The sequence below is a fragment of the Ischnura elegans genome, chromosome 9 (assembly GCF_921293095.1).
Source record: "Ischnura elegans chromosome 9, ioIscEleg1.1, whole genome shotgun sequence".
NCBI classification, from domain to species: Eukaryota; Metazoa; Arthropoda; class Insecta; order Odonata; family Coenagrionidae; genus Ischnura; species Ischnura elegans.
The window spans coordinates 6037129-6054476 of NC_060254.1; the positions used below are offsets into that span (position 1 = coordinate 6037129).

Consider the following 17348-nt stretch of genomic DNA (forward strand, 5'->3'; position numbering starts at 1 on the left):
CTCAATCAATAAGGCGAAAGGAATACACGCAGCTCTGCGACCTCTTCTAAAATCTACCTCGCCGCTGAGCCTCAAAACAAAACTTCTTCAATACAACAGCTGCATCAAGCCTCTCCTGTCTTACGCATCCCCGGCCTGGCTCCACGCTGCAGCGACGCACCTGAAACGAATCCAATCTGCCGAAAATGTAATTGTGAGAAGATTTGTTGGGGCACATTGGTTTGTTTCCAACAGAAATACCATGAAAGACCTGAAGATAACCCCTCTTCTCACCCTTCTCAAATCATACCTTCCCCGATTCAAAAAATCATTCGCGGCAACACAAAACGAACTTTTGAAAACCCTTTGTGACTGTACCCCTTCTGAAAACGCAAAACACAAAGTCCACAAAACTGCCCTTATCCCCCACTAAAGCAAGCCGTAGATATGCCATGACCTTAAAGAGAAATTAATCGCCTGAAACTACTTATTGCCATGAAACACTGACATGTTGACAATGTTGACAGCCATAACAGCTGGGAACTTGAGACTAAATAAAAGCCGTGAAAATCAGCGTAGCGTAGCGTACAAGTCCTACTAGCAATCCTCGGGTCTGCGTTGGAAAAGGAGAGTCTCTTTACTCTCAATGGAGAATATGTGGAATATTCGTCGCCATATTTACGATGAGAGCATCCACCCGAAGTGTGTGGTGGAACCCTCGATTCCTTCCCTACCATCCTTAGAACACCAGAGTCACCTATATTGCACTCTCCAAACTAGTCGATTCGTCGCATACGGAGAGGCGTTGTCCACCATTGTTAGGCTCCCTAGGAGTCTTATGGGGAAATAAATGTGCAGATATCGTGTGTTTTTTAAAATGTTCATTTAACGAATGAAGATCGTCGGCTATTCAAGAGGACTTGAGATATTTTCTGGGCCCTCTGAGAACCGAACGACAAATATTCCAAGCGTGAGGACAATCCAGGAACTTTTTTTTTTTAATAAAGAAGAGATCGATGCACTTTTCCACAAACATTTTTACTGCGTACATCGCGTATTTTGTGGAAAAGTGCTACTGTGTCTTATTTATTTAAATTTGTCTAACTTCCACCAATTGAAGCCTGAATCTGTTGAATTTAATCCAGGAACTCATTCATTGATTTGCTAGACATTTTAATTGCTCATGAATTGCCCATTTATCTTGATTTTTAATAGAAATTTCGAAAAATAAACAAACTCTACGCGCATGCATTATAAGTGTCATTTTTGAGCATTTTAACATTTGAATTTTCTTTCTCTCATTCGTGATTCCACGACGTCAAACTACAAACATAAAACGTTATGGAGAGAGATATGAGCTAGCACACTCGACAGTCGCTTCAAATTTTGAGACGGACCGGAGGAGGAAAAGTGGCGCCGCCATTTTTTCGTCCAGATTTGGTCTCGATTTGAGATGGCCATTGTCCCTCCGTGCGGATTCAACGCCATCTGTTGTACATATAGAGAGGGAGGGAGCGAGGGCGGCTTCATAAATATTCATGCAATTAAGAGAAGCAAAAGTTATGTCGGATGAGCGAGGAAAAATGAGGATGACCACCCAAAAAAAATTTCATCGCGATAAGTTAAAGCGTGGCGCCGAAGGAGACGAGAAGAGAGCCCTTTGCCGCCGTTCGTTTCATACCGAAGCGCTTATGAAGTCGGGTACGAACACTCAGAAAGGGAATGAATGAATGAATGAAATAAGGGATTTGGGAACGCACCCCGCCATATTGGAGTGACGAAACGATAATTTGGGAGCAAAAGCAATAATTTGGAAGGTCGTCATGGGAACTACAAGGTAATACAGTAATTTAGGGTTCAGTTTTTTTTTTTAAAGCTAGAAATTGGTTGCCGAAATATTTGTCTCCGAAGAAAATTCCCTTAACGAGCCCTTCACTTTAAAATTTTCAAGGAGTGAATACATCATTGCTTTAACGAAATGTCTAAAAAAAAACAGACGATAGAAAAAATAGCAACGATTATAAATTAGGGCTAACAAAGAAATTAGCATCACAGTGTGGAATATAACAGAAGAATATTATAGAATTATTCATAGAACAAATTAGCTTGGACAGGACGCCATCAATGTTTCTTCTGCTGAACTGTAACAGTAAAGCTCCCTCAAACAACACATCTCCATGGAGTCGATGAGCTGTTTGTTATCATCACTTCGAATACTTATTCTAAATGGCGCAAACTCCTTCATGCTGCTAGCGTGTGGGACACTTACGAGGTAGGACTAATAGCTGAAATCAATCGAGTACAGCGCAGAGCGGCCAGATTTGTGATGGGTTGTTACGACAAAAAGTGCAGCGTTTCCAGTATGTTACACGAGTTAGGATGGGAATCTTTACAGGAGCGTAGATCGATGTATCGGCTTAACTTACTTAGTAAATACGAAGAAGATATTTTCTCAGACAACGTGAATCACATCCTTCGTTTTTCCTTGTGACGCATGGCACTATATATATTTTTTAGCCAATTCCTGTAATAGAATTTCCTGAAAAGTGTCACATCCAGAACATGACAAATTTATTATATCCTATTCCACGGGCTAAACTATCGCTCACAAAGTTGATTGTAAGAAATTTCATTTTGATTCCCAGCCGTATTTGTGCACTGCGACAACGTGGCCACCACGAGGATCATATTCAGTGCAAATAATTACGAGTGAATAAGTACGTGGAGAATATTCAGTTTGACGAAGGGCCCCGAAGAAGCAATGGTTTCGTTGAATGTGCCGTGGGAATATATATTCGGATGAGAAAGTGGACGAGAGGAGCTATTGCGCACTCGTCCGGCCAAACCTAAAAATATGCAGCGAGCACATGGGATCCGGTGCAGAATGATTCGACCCGCGAAAAAAAGGAAATACAAAGGAATGCTGCGCCATTCGACAGAGAAAGCGATGAACAAACAAAGAAATGTTTCCACGAAGTAGGCTAGGAGACTTAACACGTTGCGTACCGGGGTATTTAAATTCCTAGGAATGCTGTTTCTGGGTGGATGTGTTGAGATTGGAAATATGTGCCTATTAGGGCGCAATGCCTTTGGTTTAAATATGGTTAAAAAGCTAATGTTTAGAATATAACTTTACCCAATCAAATGTTAAGATGCATCAATTCATTATGAATAACGAACAACAACTGAAAACGTATTGTACGATTTAAAATTGTTTAGGTTGACGCGCCTAAATGACGAGAATCTTCGTCATCCGTACGCAACGTGGAGACTCGGCAACGCCAAGTATAGAAGGACACGGAGAATCAGAACCTCACCAAATGTTCGACAGAAACGATAAATTAAGAGAATTTTACAGAAAGAATAGCCATCAATGGAAGTTCCCCCGAGAAATAAAAGACTGTGATAAATGCGCATTTCCTATTAATTTGTCTTATCGGATGGTTTCCTAACACCCCCTTCCACACCTCTATTGAGACAGCCTACACCGTAGTATGTAAATCTGGATGTAGACAGCTTTGGAATACGCCAGTTTGCCGTATGTAAGATGCACGAATTCCAATTTTATCTTCGTTAATAAATGAAAATCGCTGAGTTTACTGAAGAGGGTGTTAGTGTAGATAGGGTAAGCCAGGAGATGCCTGTTCATCGATTTGCGAAGAGTTGGCCATACCTATATTTCCAATTCATAAAAGGTATATATTATTATTAACATTGGTCATCATCAATCCTGTGGTTGGTTTGTCTTAGCCCTCCGCTCAATTCTTCCGTCAGCCGATCTTTTAACACCTACGGACTCGTTCTGCTTCATCACTTGTGCTCTTAATGAAGTGACAGTGAAGGAAATGCACTAGGAGTGCTGCAGTGCATATGCAGAGATCATGAATTGCAGTGAATGCACTGATAATAATTAAAAATATTAATAACCTTATATCCACAAGTTGGTAAAGTGAAGGTAAACATGTTCTCCGAAGATGTCGCTATTTTCCATGTGCAAAAAACATGAAAAGACTATTCAGAAAAAACAGTAAATATCAGGACTTGGAAACACAGGTTAATAGGATTTGGAAAATAATTCTAACAGTAATATCAACCATAGAAGCTGTAGCTAAACGACTTGGTAAAGCCTTGACAGTTTGACACTGGATAACAAAACATATCTTCAAATTCATATGACAGTTATTATGTCAAATTGTCATATGGTGAGATAATTCTTAAATTTTTCTTGAAAAGGTGGAGATCAAAGATGAGAATTTATATTTATTAACACTGGGGAAATGAGATCAGCATTTAATCTAATTTTTTATGTGATAGCAGAATGTTTCTCGGTGGTTGAGGAGAAAGGACACAGTCGACAAGTGGATGTTTGGTCACCTGGGTTTCCGTGAGCATGAGGCTGGTGGCCACTTCGAATCTCTTCGGCCTGGAGAGGTACTTGTTCTGCCGGAATTGTTTCTCCAGCTCCAGCAGTTGCTGAGACGTGAATGCGGTGCGAGGTCTCCTCGTCTTGCCGAGCAGGGCGTGTCCAGGGTGAACCACGTGGTGGTGCGGGTGCCCGTGATGCGGGTGACCGTGGTGATGGTGTCCGCCTGAAACGAAGAGAAAAAAAAACAGCTCAGAAAACGCCACGAGTGTCTGGCGTTGGGGGCATTGGAAAGAAAGAGGCGTTGAGGGGCCAGAGCCTAAATGCGATCGCGCCACCCAATCAATGCCTAAATGAACGAACGACTTTGGTGAGCCGGAACGGAACATGCGAGAATGCACGAAGCAAATCAAAACAGGCTGTAATTTGCATGACACGGAGCATTTGTGCGTTCAGTCTCGCATAGGCATATATAAGCATAAACTCTAACGTGTTAACATGTCTTTCAACCAGGCCTCGAAGACCTTTTTACAGGAAAAATGAGCGATGCATTATCTATTGGTTGCACACAATATTAACGAGCTTATATTCTTATTTATTAATTGCTAATTCTTTAAAAATAAAATATGTATTTTATTAAATTATGTAAAATATATATTTTAAATATTGTTATTTATAAATGTATTATCCGAACGTTAAGATATTGGAATTCCGCGAATATTGAAGGACAACAATGAACGCGAGGAGTGTATCAGTGGTAAAATATCTCCAAAGCGCACATTCGCTTTCTTCTTTTTCTCTTGTTTGCAAAATGGTGTCCCAACACCCCCTGCCACACCCATAGAGGTTTATCTATAGGTTGCACCCCTATAGAGGCATCTTGCATTGGCGTAGTGTGTAGTTGCGCGTGGGTGCACAATACGTACACATCTATTGTAGAAAGGCGCCCCTATTTCCTGCATTAGCATCGTCGAGCCATCAGTTTCCTTTAGTGCCGAGACAATATGGACGATTTTTAGCGGAAGTGAAGAGTAATGAAAGGTTGCGATGCAACAGTGATTTATGGCGTCTTTAATGAGTGGATATCAGGGCAGGAATGGATTAATGGGGTGGCAGATTAGAAGGAATTAGATATTTGAGATGGAGGCGTCCTCACTGCATAATTCCCACATCTATTTCTATTCCCTCCCCGCATCCACAACACACGTCTCATGCACACCTACACTGCCCATCCCTCTACATTCAAAATCCCGCGAAGACACATTCCCTCGTCCAACAACCTTCCACATCGAGAAATTTCGAAGAGCGGCGTCTCCGTCGCACTGTGAAGTGGACACAATAGGGTGGTTTCCTATTATTTTTTATTTCCTAAATCGAAAGATTATTACTCCTGAAGAACGTATTTCACGCTTTTAGATTTTTAAATGACGATATCTATTTTTCGCGATAAAATGAAAAGTGAAAATTTACAAGCGCGCGAAAACGCGACGGCTAAGTATGAATGCCGGGAAAACTCCGTGTGACGTCGTTCTTGTTCCCGCTGTCGCCGTGTTTGGTGACCTTGGGGCTGGGATATGTGCGCCGCTGCGATGCACGCTGCTAGCAGGTAGCTGAGTACCCTGCTAGCAGGTAGCGCTTGGCTTAAATAATGATTATACCTTATCAAAGGAAGGAAACTTTCCGACGTTAGCCAGTTTTAATAGGTCATTATTAAGAGATGTTTCCCTCAGCTCTGTGCCTCATGCATGCACTGGTAATCTCATTGGATGTAAAACTCCTATCTACTCGAATAGAAACTAGGTCCCTGTGACGTTACGTGGAGAGGCATCGCATGGGCGCCAATCTGGCCTTCTTCAAATGAGGATAAAATTGACCATTGCCATTCGTCTGAACTGGAATTTCCTAAACCAAAGAATTTGTATGATATGAATACACTAATGCTGGGTAACGAATCGCAATCAATGCCTTACGTTTTCTTTGATGAAAGAAACTACCCTATCAGAAAATGACAGTTTTTGAGAAATAAAAATGGAGATGCACGTCGTTCTCCTTCCGCTACGCCAGTTTAAGTCGAATTACGTAAGGCGACGCGTGGCCAAATACTCTAATTCAGCGGTTCCCAAACTGGGGGTCGCGACCCCCAGCGGGGTCGCGGGCCGTTAGGAAAGGGGTCGCGAGATGTATACAAATAATATGGTGAACTATGTACTTAAACTTAGACAACCATTTTTTAAGGGGTCGCGGCTAAAACATATGGCCTAAAATGAACCGTTCCGTTGGCGATGAGTCATTTAAGTGAGCGTTTCTCGCTCTCACCTCAGGCGGTGACGTGTTGAACTTACGAAGTATTCTCCAAAATGAGTCTGATAGGTCCTCCGATTTAGAGCCCAAGTTAGGAATTAGGCCGAGCGCGCCCTTCGCCTCCCGTGAATAACGCACTCTCAATGGATCACGGTTTTCAAATTTGGTATGATGAAAACAAGATAATAGGGTGGTTTCCTTTTATTTTTTATTGCCTAAATCGAAATATTATTACTCCTGGATTACGTATTTCACGCTTTTAGACTTTTAAATGATGATATCTATTTTTCGCGATTAAATAAAAAGTGAAAATTTACAAGCGCGCGAAAACGCGACGGCTAAGTAGGAATGATGGGAAAACTGCGTGTGACGTCGTTCTGGTTCCCGATGCCGCAAGTGAGGTGACCTGGGGGCAAGGCTCTGAGCGCTGATACGACGCAGGGTGCTAGCAGGTAGCAGAGAACCCTGCTAGCTGGTAGCGCTTGGCTTAAATAAGGATTATTAATACCTTATCAAACGAAGAAAACTTTCCGACCTTAGCAAGTTTTAATAGGTGATTATTAAGAGATGTTTCCCAGAGCTGTGTGCCTCATGTATGCATTGGTAATCTCAGACGATGTAAAACTCCTATCTATTCGTATAGAAACTAGGTCCCTGTGACGTCACGTGGAGTGACATCGCATGGGCGCCAATCTGGCCTTCTTCAAATGCGGTTAAAATTGACCATTGCCATTCGTCTGAACTGGGATTTCTAAAACCAAATAATTTGTATATTATGAATACACTAATGGTGGGTAACGAATCGCAATCAATGCCTTTCGTTTTCTTTGATGAAGGAAACTACCCTATTGTCAGGGTATGTCGCAGATCGTGTCCATATGCAAAACAGAATTATTTTTGGGTTTCTCCGCGTCAGTCACTTAAGGTCAGAGTTCCTTATCATCATGCCGTACGCCTCTTCTCTAATAAACATCTCACTTATGCTGCGTACCTTTGTGTGATTGCCTGAATGGATTTCCGACATTCTGGATGATGTTTCTTCGCCTCGTAATCCATGTCACTGACCCTGAGTTTATTATCTCTGTAGTAATTGTTCTTCTCGATTTATGGAGATATTTCAAAAACGCTGGTTTTAAAATATTTCTCTCTTGCGAGGATATTGGGGTTTTCAATGTCGGCGCAATTCCCTGTAGGCAGCCCGTTTTCCGTAAAATCCAGTCGGGTGGCAGCCCTGTATTCTTGGAAACTGGTTGTGAGAGTTCCAGCGCTTGCGCTCCTTTCGTCTCCAATCGACTTCTGCCCTCGAAAAGTCCTTTATTTGAATATATCGTCGACTGTTGCTATTTCCACAACAGTCATAGAATAAATACAGTCGTTAACTCCGATCAATAATCGCAATTTTTAAAAGATTTCGACATAAGGGAGGGGAGGATTGATTATGAAGAAGACAGAATCCGCCTCTATCACGATATGTCCATCTTTTCTTCGCTTCAGCGCTTTGTCCGAAATGCGATTTTTAAACTGCCATTACGAATGGGAATTCAATCGATCAATTTAAAAATGGATTTTGTAAATATTCGTAACATAAAGTATTTCAAGCGCTTCAAACATTTATTACCGTTTTTGTGGATAGTACATATTTAAGCTGAGTTGAATCGGTTGGTCTTTGTCAGTATCAAAATATGTTGGGTATTAAAATTTCAAATTTGAAATTTTTATGCCCCAAATATTTCAACTATCTGAGCAGCATATTGGAAGAAAAATGATATCATAGGAAGTAATAATAATTGTTCAGAAAAAGAGGAATTCATTCACTGGATGCAGTTCACTAGAGAATCACTAAATAAGAATTTAAAGATAATACTATATGTATTTGTGTCTGATTTGGAGTGGAGCGCCTTTGATTGCGGGAACATTGAGTCTTGTTGGGGAGGAAATAGTGGAGGCGTTGGAGATAAGGGTGTGAAGAAGTGTGGATGGAGAGGGAGAGGGAAGACAAAGGGCTGGACATGGTGGGTGAGGAGAGGCAGCTCCTAAATGAGATAAGGAGGAGACGAAAGCTATGGATGGAGGGAGTACTTAGCGGGGAGGGGATGTTGACAACGGTGTTAGAGGGAAGAATGTTGTGTAAACGAATGGATCAAAGGAAGAGAATAGAATTTGTAGACGTAGAATGAAAGTGAGTAGGCCTCTTTGGCTATTGCAGAGGGAAATTCAAGTTGGATGGAAGATAAGATGAGATAAGCTATGAGCAAAACGCACTACCACAAGAAGAATACTTGAATAAGTAAATTGCTTCAAATCCGTTTTTCTCGTTTTTCTCCCAATAGAAATGTGCCGCAATGTGGAGCACATTTGATCGATAGTCATCCTAACCAACTCACCCGGTGCACCACCCGAGAGTTTAAACGTCTTCCGCTGAGTCGTGCACTCGCTAGAATCTCCCCTCGAGTCGTGTCACCCTTCCCCACCAACCGGGGGTCCCCCTCCCCCTCTAAATGTGGCCACCAGGGAACCCTCCCCCCCCAAACCAGCACTTCATCTCCACCCCCAATTGTCATGATAATTTAATATCTTCTATTGGCCCTCTTCCCATCCCTATCCTGAGGACGCCTACAACCCCAGGGGTGGTGACATTTCTGGGGGGGGGGGGACCCGTTTTTAGGGCACCCCGTCCTCCCCCAGCGCCAATGAATAGCAACTCGTCCGTGTAATTGGATAATGACATGGCCAGTTGGGCGGACCCCACCGAACCCTTAGGGTTTGTGTGTTTGTGGGGGTGCAGGGTCTTTTCCGGATTGCCAGCTAGGGTCAGGGGGTGTTGGGGGAGGGGAAGGAAGGCTTGAATCCCGATTGAATCCCTGGCGATCGCATCTCTACACTCCAACGGCAGATTTTCAACACTTCGCAAAAGACTTTTCACCTGCACCGACAAATTCTAAGGCAGCCTTTTTCTCCTCCGCCATGTTTCTTCCGTATCAATCTCAGACTTCTCCTTTTATAAACATTTGCTCTACCTTGATCGAAAACTTTGCGGCTAATCATGGCTTCAATTGAATATTGAATTGAATAAGTACCAAGGAGTTAAATTTTAGCTTCCTAAATTTTTATCCTATTTTTATAATTACCTTTGATATGTCGTACGTATTTTTTTTCGAATATTTTGAATGAAACGTGCTATCACTAATAAGTAGCATATCCAGTAACACAGGAAGTCGTATATCCAGTAACTGCAGTTTCGTTTAAAGCGCATGACTGTTATTTGTATTGTACTGTAAAATTTTGTTTTGAGGTACCGCGTCGAACACAGCAACCTGTCTTTTCGTATCACCAGATTTGAAAGCGCGATGAAAAAAGAGCGCGAAAAATCTGTGCTATTCAGTTTCGCAGCTGAATGATTTTTTGTATATTTTGAATGCTACTTAATAATGCTACGGTGTTGACCCTGGCATTCACTCTTGTTTAAACGCATGGAGATGGAGAACGCATCCATGGAAACGAGTCGAACACAAACAATTAAGCTTGAAGACCACAAGCGAGGCATTAGATTGGATTAGCGATTATTTGATTTATGAAATTCATAACTCTTTCATGCTTTTCTGCGAATTTTCAATCATTATACTACAAAACATTGGAAAAAGAGTGGATCGCATTGTACCCATAACCACGCCGCGGACATTTTTGAAAACCGAATAAAATGCGACCGAAGTGGCAACAGTGGAAATCAGCGGCAACAGTGGGAATCGAATTGGGCCTCTTGTATGCAGTCATCTCGACCGTGCCTCTCACGGAGTTGGCTCTAAAGTGAACTGTCCCGTTCCAAGCCTACAGTCAAAGATTATATTCCAGCCGTATTCTTCAATTAAATAAAAAAATATTTTTATATTTTTTAGTTACTGATTTAGGGCGGAAGATATTCATTTTACCAAAAACTCGGAATAGAGTTTATTCCCTGAATTTTTTTCTTAAAAAAAACAGTGCAAATATATTTATCAATACAGTTCAAGACTGCAAAATAGGTCTTGTTGCGGAGTACAGCAAACGTTTTTTAATACATTTTCATTTAATTCTATATTATTATTCCCAAACCCATAAAATCTTAAAATGGAATAATATCATTTATCTTTTGATATAATCTTGAAATTATGGTTGATAGGCTTTCTAAAACAGCACTTGTCACGCGCATGACGTTTTTTATTTAGATCTGTGGCGTCGGGCAAACTTAGCCTCCACTGTAGCCCTAAATGTGCCCAATTTCCCCGAAGTGCAATTCGGGTCGCTATGTTCCTAAGCACCGCGAGTGGTGACTTTCGTAAACCCTTTCGAATGCGCGGTGGGCGACATGTGTCAGTGCAAGAAAATGCCGAAAGAAAAATTTTTTATCGTTGCTGTACATCTACATAATATCCTGCGAGCCACCTCTAGGGTATTTGGCAGGGGGTGATCAATCACCAGCATGCAGCATGCAATTGGACTCCCACATGCACACCACACCGTCCAAAAAACGTCACGTATACTAACAAATTATAATGCCATATGCTGTTAGAAATAATAATAATATTAAAAAACACGCATTAAGTTTTACATAGGTTAGTTGGCTACACTACAAGTCATGCGATCTATTTATGAGTTCTATCGCTGCCGTTATAATCTCTTATTGATCGTGGAAAAAAGACATTCTGAATCTAAGACTGTACTCGTAGATTTCTTTTTCAAAGTTTTCTTATTTTTATTTTAACACTTTTCTTGTTGAAACTTGGCTTTCCTGTGTTTCCCGATGCCTTCGCTGGCATGTGATGCCTCGAGTGCTTCCCGGGAGAGCGTTGGCAGTGTCAAAATAGACCGTTAAGTGGAGAAATGAGTGCTTGGAGTGCAGAGTTCAAAGCGGAGTTGGCCATTGTGAGGGAGGGACTGTTGTGTGTGGGTTAATGGACACTATAAACCGGGTCTAATTTTAATCATCGCCTCGATGCGATACAGCTTTTGGGAGTTATGGATGCTCGTCGTTTGTAATTGTCAGCCGTCGGCAATGAGCCCGTAATCAGCGCATTCTATGGGCTGCATATTGTATGAGGGGATAGATGCTTAGTATGGGGGGAAGGGTACGCCAGGGTTACAGAGAAGGGACCCTTTTTCAATGGAGAGACATAAAGGGGGCAGGAATAAGGGTCCATTGGCGAGGGTCCCGTTTGTGGACCCGTCGGCCCCACTCCACCCCTACGCGAAGGTGAGGACATCTGGTGTCTCTCTCTGAAAGCACCACTCTCGGATATATTAACAGCGCCACGGGTGGCAAGTGGCTACAATGCGGTGTCACTTTAACGGAGGTGGAGGGGAGTCCCCCTGCAGTCCCCCCCCCAGGGCGCGTGAATTGTGAGCTGGATAGCCTCTGGTAGTTCACATTACCACTGTGCTTACAATAGTCCCCACGCACGATCTGAGTTGGTATGGTATGTGATGGAGGCAACCGAAGTCTGTCTCCCATTGGGTAAGAATAAATGTTAAGTGAAAATTGGAATACTTTTATTTTATTTGAATGATCGTAAATTTAAAGGATTGTTCTTAAGGAATTGAATTCACCTGCATTCATTTTTCCTGGCCAGAATATTAATATTAACTTCTGGAAAAATCCTTTCATTAATATTTTTTCTGCTGAAAAGTGCAGCTGACTATCAAGTCATAATGCTTGTTGCTTTGGGCGCACGTCTAAGACGATTATTATTTCCGGTGATAAATAAATATTATCCTCTTCTATTCCGATTGGAGGTTACTTTCAAACCTTTACGCTGTGAGGCGCTATGGCCTCGGAGAATGCGCGCTATGCTCGCAATTAGATTGACCAAGCGAATACGAATATTTCAGAGTTACACAGAAAAAAAGAACCTCACTGAATAACCAGGTCCAGCAGAAACGATGAATGAGGTGAGATATTTCGCCGAATGAATAAGTTTGTTTTTACGAAGGACTAGATCGAATTCAAGATAAAACTCGTTGGTCTCATAATAGGGTAGTTTCCTTCATCAAAGAAAACGAATTGCATTGATTGCGATTCGCTACCCACCAATAATGTATTCATTACATACAAATTATTTGGTTTTAGAAATCCCAGTTTAGACGAATGGCAACGGTCAATTTTAACCTCTTTTGAAAAAGGACTGATTTGCGCCCATGCGATGCCACTCCATGTGACGTCACAGGGACCTAGTTTCTATACAAGTAGATAGCAGTTTTACATCGTCTGAGATTACCAATGCATGCATGAGGCACAGAGCTCAGGATAATCTCCCATTAAAACTGCCTATGGTCGGAAGGTTTCCTTCGTTTGATAAGGTAATAATAATCCTTATTTAAGCTAAGCGCTACCTGCTAGCAGTCTGTGTCGTATCAGCGCTAAAGACTAGCCTCAAGGTCACCTCACACGGCGAAAGCGGGAACCAGAATGACGTCACACGGACATTTCCCAGCATTCCTACTTAGCCGTCGCGTTTTCGCGCGCTTGAAAATTTTCACTTTTCGTTTAATCGCGAAAAAGTAGATATCGTCATTTAAAAATCTAAAAGCTTGAAATACGTACTCCAGGAGTAATAATCTTTCGATTTAGGCAATAAAAAATAATAGGAAACCACCATGATACGGCGCATGAGGAATGCACGGTGGCAATCAATGTAGTGTGAATGCGTGTCTCGTCTGTACGATCGTGCTGACGTGAGTGGTGTGAGTTGGGTGTAAGACCCCCCACTGTGGGCAGCCCCTCACTCAGCTGCAAGTGCACAGCGGAAGGGGAATCGGTCGAATGGCAGCCACCACCACCGCGCTAAACGGTTTGGGTTTCATCCCCCGTAGCAATCGCCCCGGCAATGAAATCAGGATATTGCCCCCGCCCCTAAACACCCCCCACGGCCCGTTCGCGACGAACCGGTCTCTTCTTGCCCGGGGCGACCGACCCCTCAGGGGCACGCGTCCCTCCACTCCAACGGACCAACATGAGCAAGTGCGTAGGTATGGGACGAAAGCACAGACAATGGAGTTGATTCGAATTCACTCGATGACGAAGGCCAAGGCTCTCTTTAAGACAATTTACGAACTGCCTCCAACGGAAGAGGCATCTATCGGTCACCTTCATCACTGGTCAACAATCCTAGGATTGGTTTGACGCAGCTCTCCACTCAGTTCTCCTATCAGCTAATCTTTTCACACCTACGTGTTTCTTCTCTTTCACATCCTTCTTCACTTGTTCCATGTATTCCATTCGAGGTCTTCCTTTTCCGTTCTTGCCTACCACTTGTCCCTCGACGACTGTCTTCATCAGGCCATCATGTCTCAAGATGTGGCCTATAAGGTTGTTCCGTCTTCTTATTAAGGTTTTCATGAGGCATCTCTTCTCTCCTACCCTTCTTAGGACTTCCTCGTTATTAACTCGGTCGATCCATTTGATTTTCATCATTCTTCTGTAGCACCACATTTCAAAGGCCTCTATCCTTGCTTTCTCCGCTGCGGTCATTGTCCATGCCTCACTTCCTTATAGGAGCATACTCCAGATGTAGGTTCTTATAAATTGTTTCTTTACTTCCATATTTAAGTTTCCCGCTGTAAGCAGGTCTCTCTTTTGGTGGAATGCTCTCTTCGCCTGGGCTACTCTGCTGATAATTTCTTTCTTGCTTCTCCCGTCACTAGATATCTTGCTTCGCAAATAACTGAATTCATCCACCTGTATCAGTTTTTGCTTCCCTATTTTAATGATAGACTTGACTTCTTCTCTTCTGCTGCATACTAATATCTTGGTTTTCTTCGTGTTTATTTTCAGTTGATATTTTCCCATTACCTTACCCACGACTTTCGGCAATGACCGTTAGATGCCTCTTTCGTCGGATTGAGTTCGTAAATATTACTGTCACACGAGACCGTTGCTCAAGGGGACTTTATGAAAGTAAACATGGCCATCGAGCGCCATTTCCCGCGTTACACAATGATGCGAAGATGCAAGTTCCACGAATACATCTGCTGATGGCGATGAAGAATGCGGTTTGGGTCACGTCGCGTCGGACCAAAAAATGCTGCTTCATCACGCGGTAAGCCTCAGGACAAAAGGGCTCCAATTCCCCACAAGACAGATGATTGTTCCTCCTTGAACACGCAACAATGGGTCTCTTATAATCAACCACTCTGACCACCAATAATATCAGCCCCGCAGCACGTGAAAAATCCATGGAAGGAGGTCAATGCGAGAAAAGAAGAATTAGATAAGGTAGATGTTTGCAGATTCATAGGTTTTGGACTCACCGTTTGTTTCACGAAGGCATGGCTCTGTAGCCGAATATGTTCATTCCATGCTCACTAATGGCGTTCTGAGAATTGTCGACTCAATGAGGAGGAATTTAACTCGACGGAGATTGGACAGTAATTAGCTGCAAAGACACGAAGATACAACAACTGCCGCTTTCCTTCTCATTGTCAGTGGATACATCTGCTTATAGAAATAATAGAGTTAAAGTAGACAGTCATCTTTCTGATAAAATTAGTCGTTGAAATAATTCAGTTCTTACTTCTTGTTGCGTCAACTGTATGACGGACAGCAACAGAATAAAACTTTTTCCGAGATAAAACTTCTGCAAATTGTACTTGGAAAAAACGCATTTTTACGGAGGCTACTTGCGGCCGAACTTGCATAAGCATCGGAATAATGTCAATAACAGCTAACATACACGATTGATTAACAGAAGTAATGATACAATGTTCCTTATAGAATGACGATAGTATTAAAATATAGGAGCGTCAGCATGTTATTTTTTATTTACTAGCTGACCCGGCGAACTTCGTACCGCCTGACAATAAATTATCAATTTGGTTACAGAATTAATAAATCAAGAGCGGCAGTAACGATTTTAATCATTTTTTAAATTATTTTAATAAAATAGGTTTAAATCATCCACATATTCGTTCTTAGCCGCCAAAATTTCTCGCTGTCTAAACCATTTGTAATTTTTTGGCCATCAATCATGTTCGGAAACACTTCCTTGATGAGTGCATCTTCCGATGAAACGAAATTGCAAAAATTCCGATGAAATAAAGTCAATCCGCTTGAGTCGTCGAAAGGAACATTATTTATTCACTATTTATTACATATTTATTTTCGATTGTCAACAATTGCCTGGAGATTTGTTTACAAACACGGTAGTGACGTGTTAACTCGAGCTGGGCTAAGCTTGAATTAAATGCTTTTAGTATTATTTTAATATTTTAAATATGTTCTAATTATTAAAATGATTTTAATATTGTTGCGAATCTCATTTATTAAATAGACAAACAAAATAAATCGATAAGTAAGTAGTTTCGACTGACTTTACAACTCTTGCAGAATTGCCAACTCCTAAAAAATATCCCCAGATCAAGATTAAGTTTTTTCGTGAACTTTCACTATTTTTAATGTTTACCCTGTTATCCGGAGCAGAGACGAATTCAAAAAACCAAATATCATTCAAATCGGAACAGCCGTTCTCGAGTTACAAAATGATCTAGTAGTGTCTAAAATGATTTACGACTTTCTCTCTTATATATAGGTTAGAAAATGAAAGATCTCATTCACATCACTTTCGTTGCATATAGGTCACTCTTCGATTGGCTCGAAGGAATCATCTGCAAAGACACGATACGCCACCTTATTACCTAATGAAACCCGATAATCTTAATCGATATTGTCTATCTTCTTCATCATCAGACGCAAAAAGGATTTTTTCCTGGATCGCGCAGACGCCAATGTACTTGTACCCCAAGATCTCTCTCGGGCGCACACGAGCTTACAATGTCAACAAGGGCCAGAATAAGACACTGAACTAGGGTGTTAAAACGTCGGAAAAGTGGATATTGCGATCTGGTGCATCCGTTATCTTGCGGAAAACAACAGAGAGTGGGAAAGGCTGACAATGAGATCGCGAATCAACTGCGTTAAAATGAGGGAAGACGCATCTATTATCTAGCAGGGGTGCACGCAGTCGGAGAGACGAAATTTTCAATCGTCCTTTGTTTCTTTTCAAGTTCAGATAGATCCTGTTTTCCCTCTAATTCATTCATTCATTCATTCACAGAGGTCTCTGGAGGAGGGGATAAGCCCCGTTCGATAGATGGGGAGGGAGGATGGGCACACAATGCGGAAAGTCAAACAAATGAGTGGCGATTGTCGCAGCTACCCTGCTGCCCCCCGGATGGGGTCTTAGGGGGGGGATCGTATAAATGGCGACCTCCCACCCCCATGTGGTTTCCTCCCCAACCCCCCCCCCAACCAACCACCCCGCTCGTCACCGCAATGGCTTAAGGGGGCACTGACTTTGAGTGAATCAAGGAAGACAGAATGCTCTCTCTCTCTGCAACTGGAACTGCTGCCCTTCGCCAGTAATGCATTACAGCAATTGAATAATCCGTATTTTGCCAATAGGGTAGTTTCCTTCATCAAAGAAAACGAAAGGCATTGATTGCGATTCGTTACCCACCATTAGTGTATTCATAATGTACAAATTATTTGGTTTTAGAAATACCGGTTTAGACGAATGGCAATGGTCAATTTTAACTGCGTTTGAAAAAGGCCAGATTGGCGCCCATGCGATGCCACTCCACGTGACGTCACAGGGACCTAGTTTCTATACGAGTAGATAGGAGTTTTACATCGTCTGAGATTACCAATGCATGCATGAGGCACAGAGCTCAGGGAAAC

At 42.1% G+C, this 17348-nt stretch overlaps 1 protein-coding gene across 1 annotated transcript in view; it reads right to left on the reverse strand.

Annotated features, from left to right (window-relative positions):
* LOC124165874 (motor neuron and pancreas homeobox protein 1-like) overlaps positions 1–17348 on the reverse strand; it is a 171003-nt gene that overhangs the window by 3842 nt on the left and 149813 nt on the right. The window contains exon 2 of the mRNA XM_046543411.1: positions 4354–4568. Within this exon, the coding sequence (XP_046399367.1) occupies positions 4354–4568 (215 nt within the window). The remainder of the gene's footprint in view (positions 1–4353; positions 4569–17348) is intronic.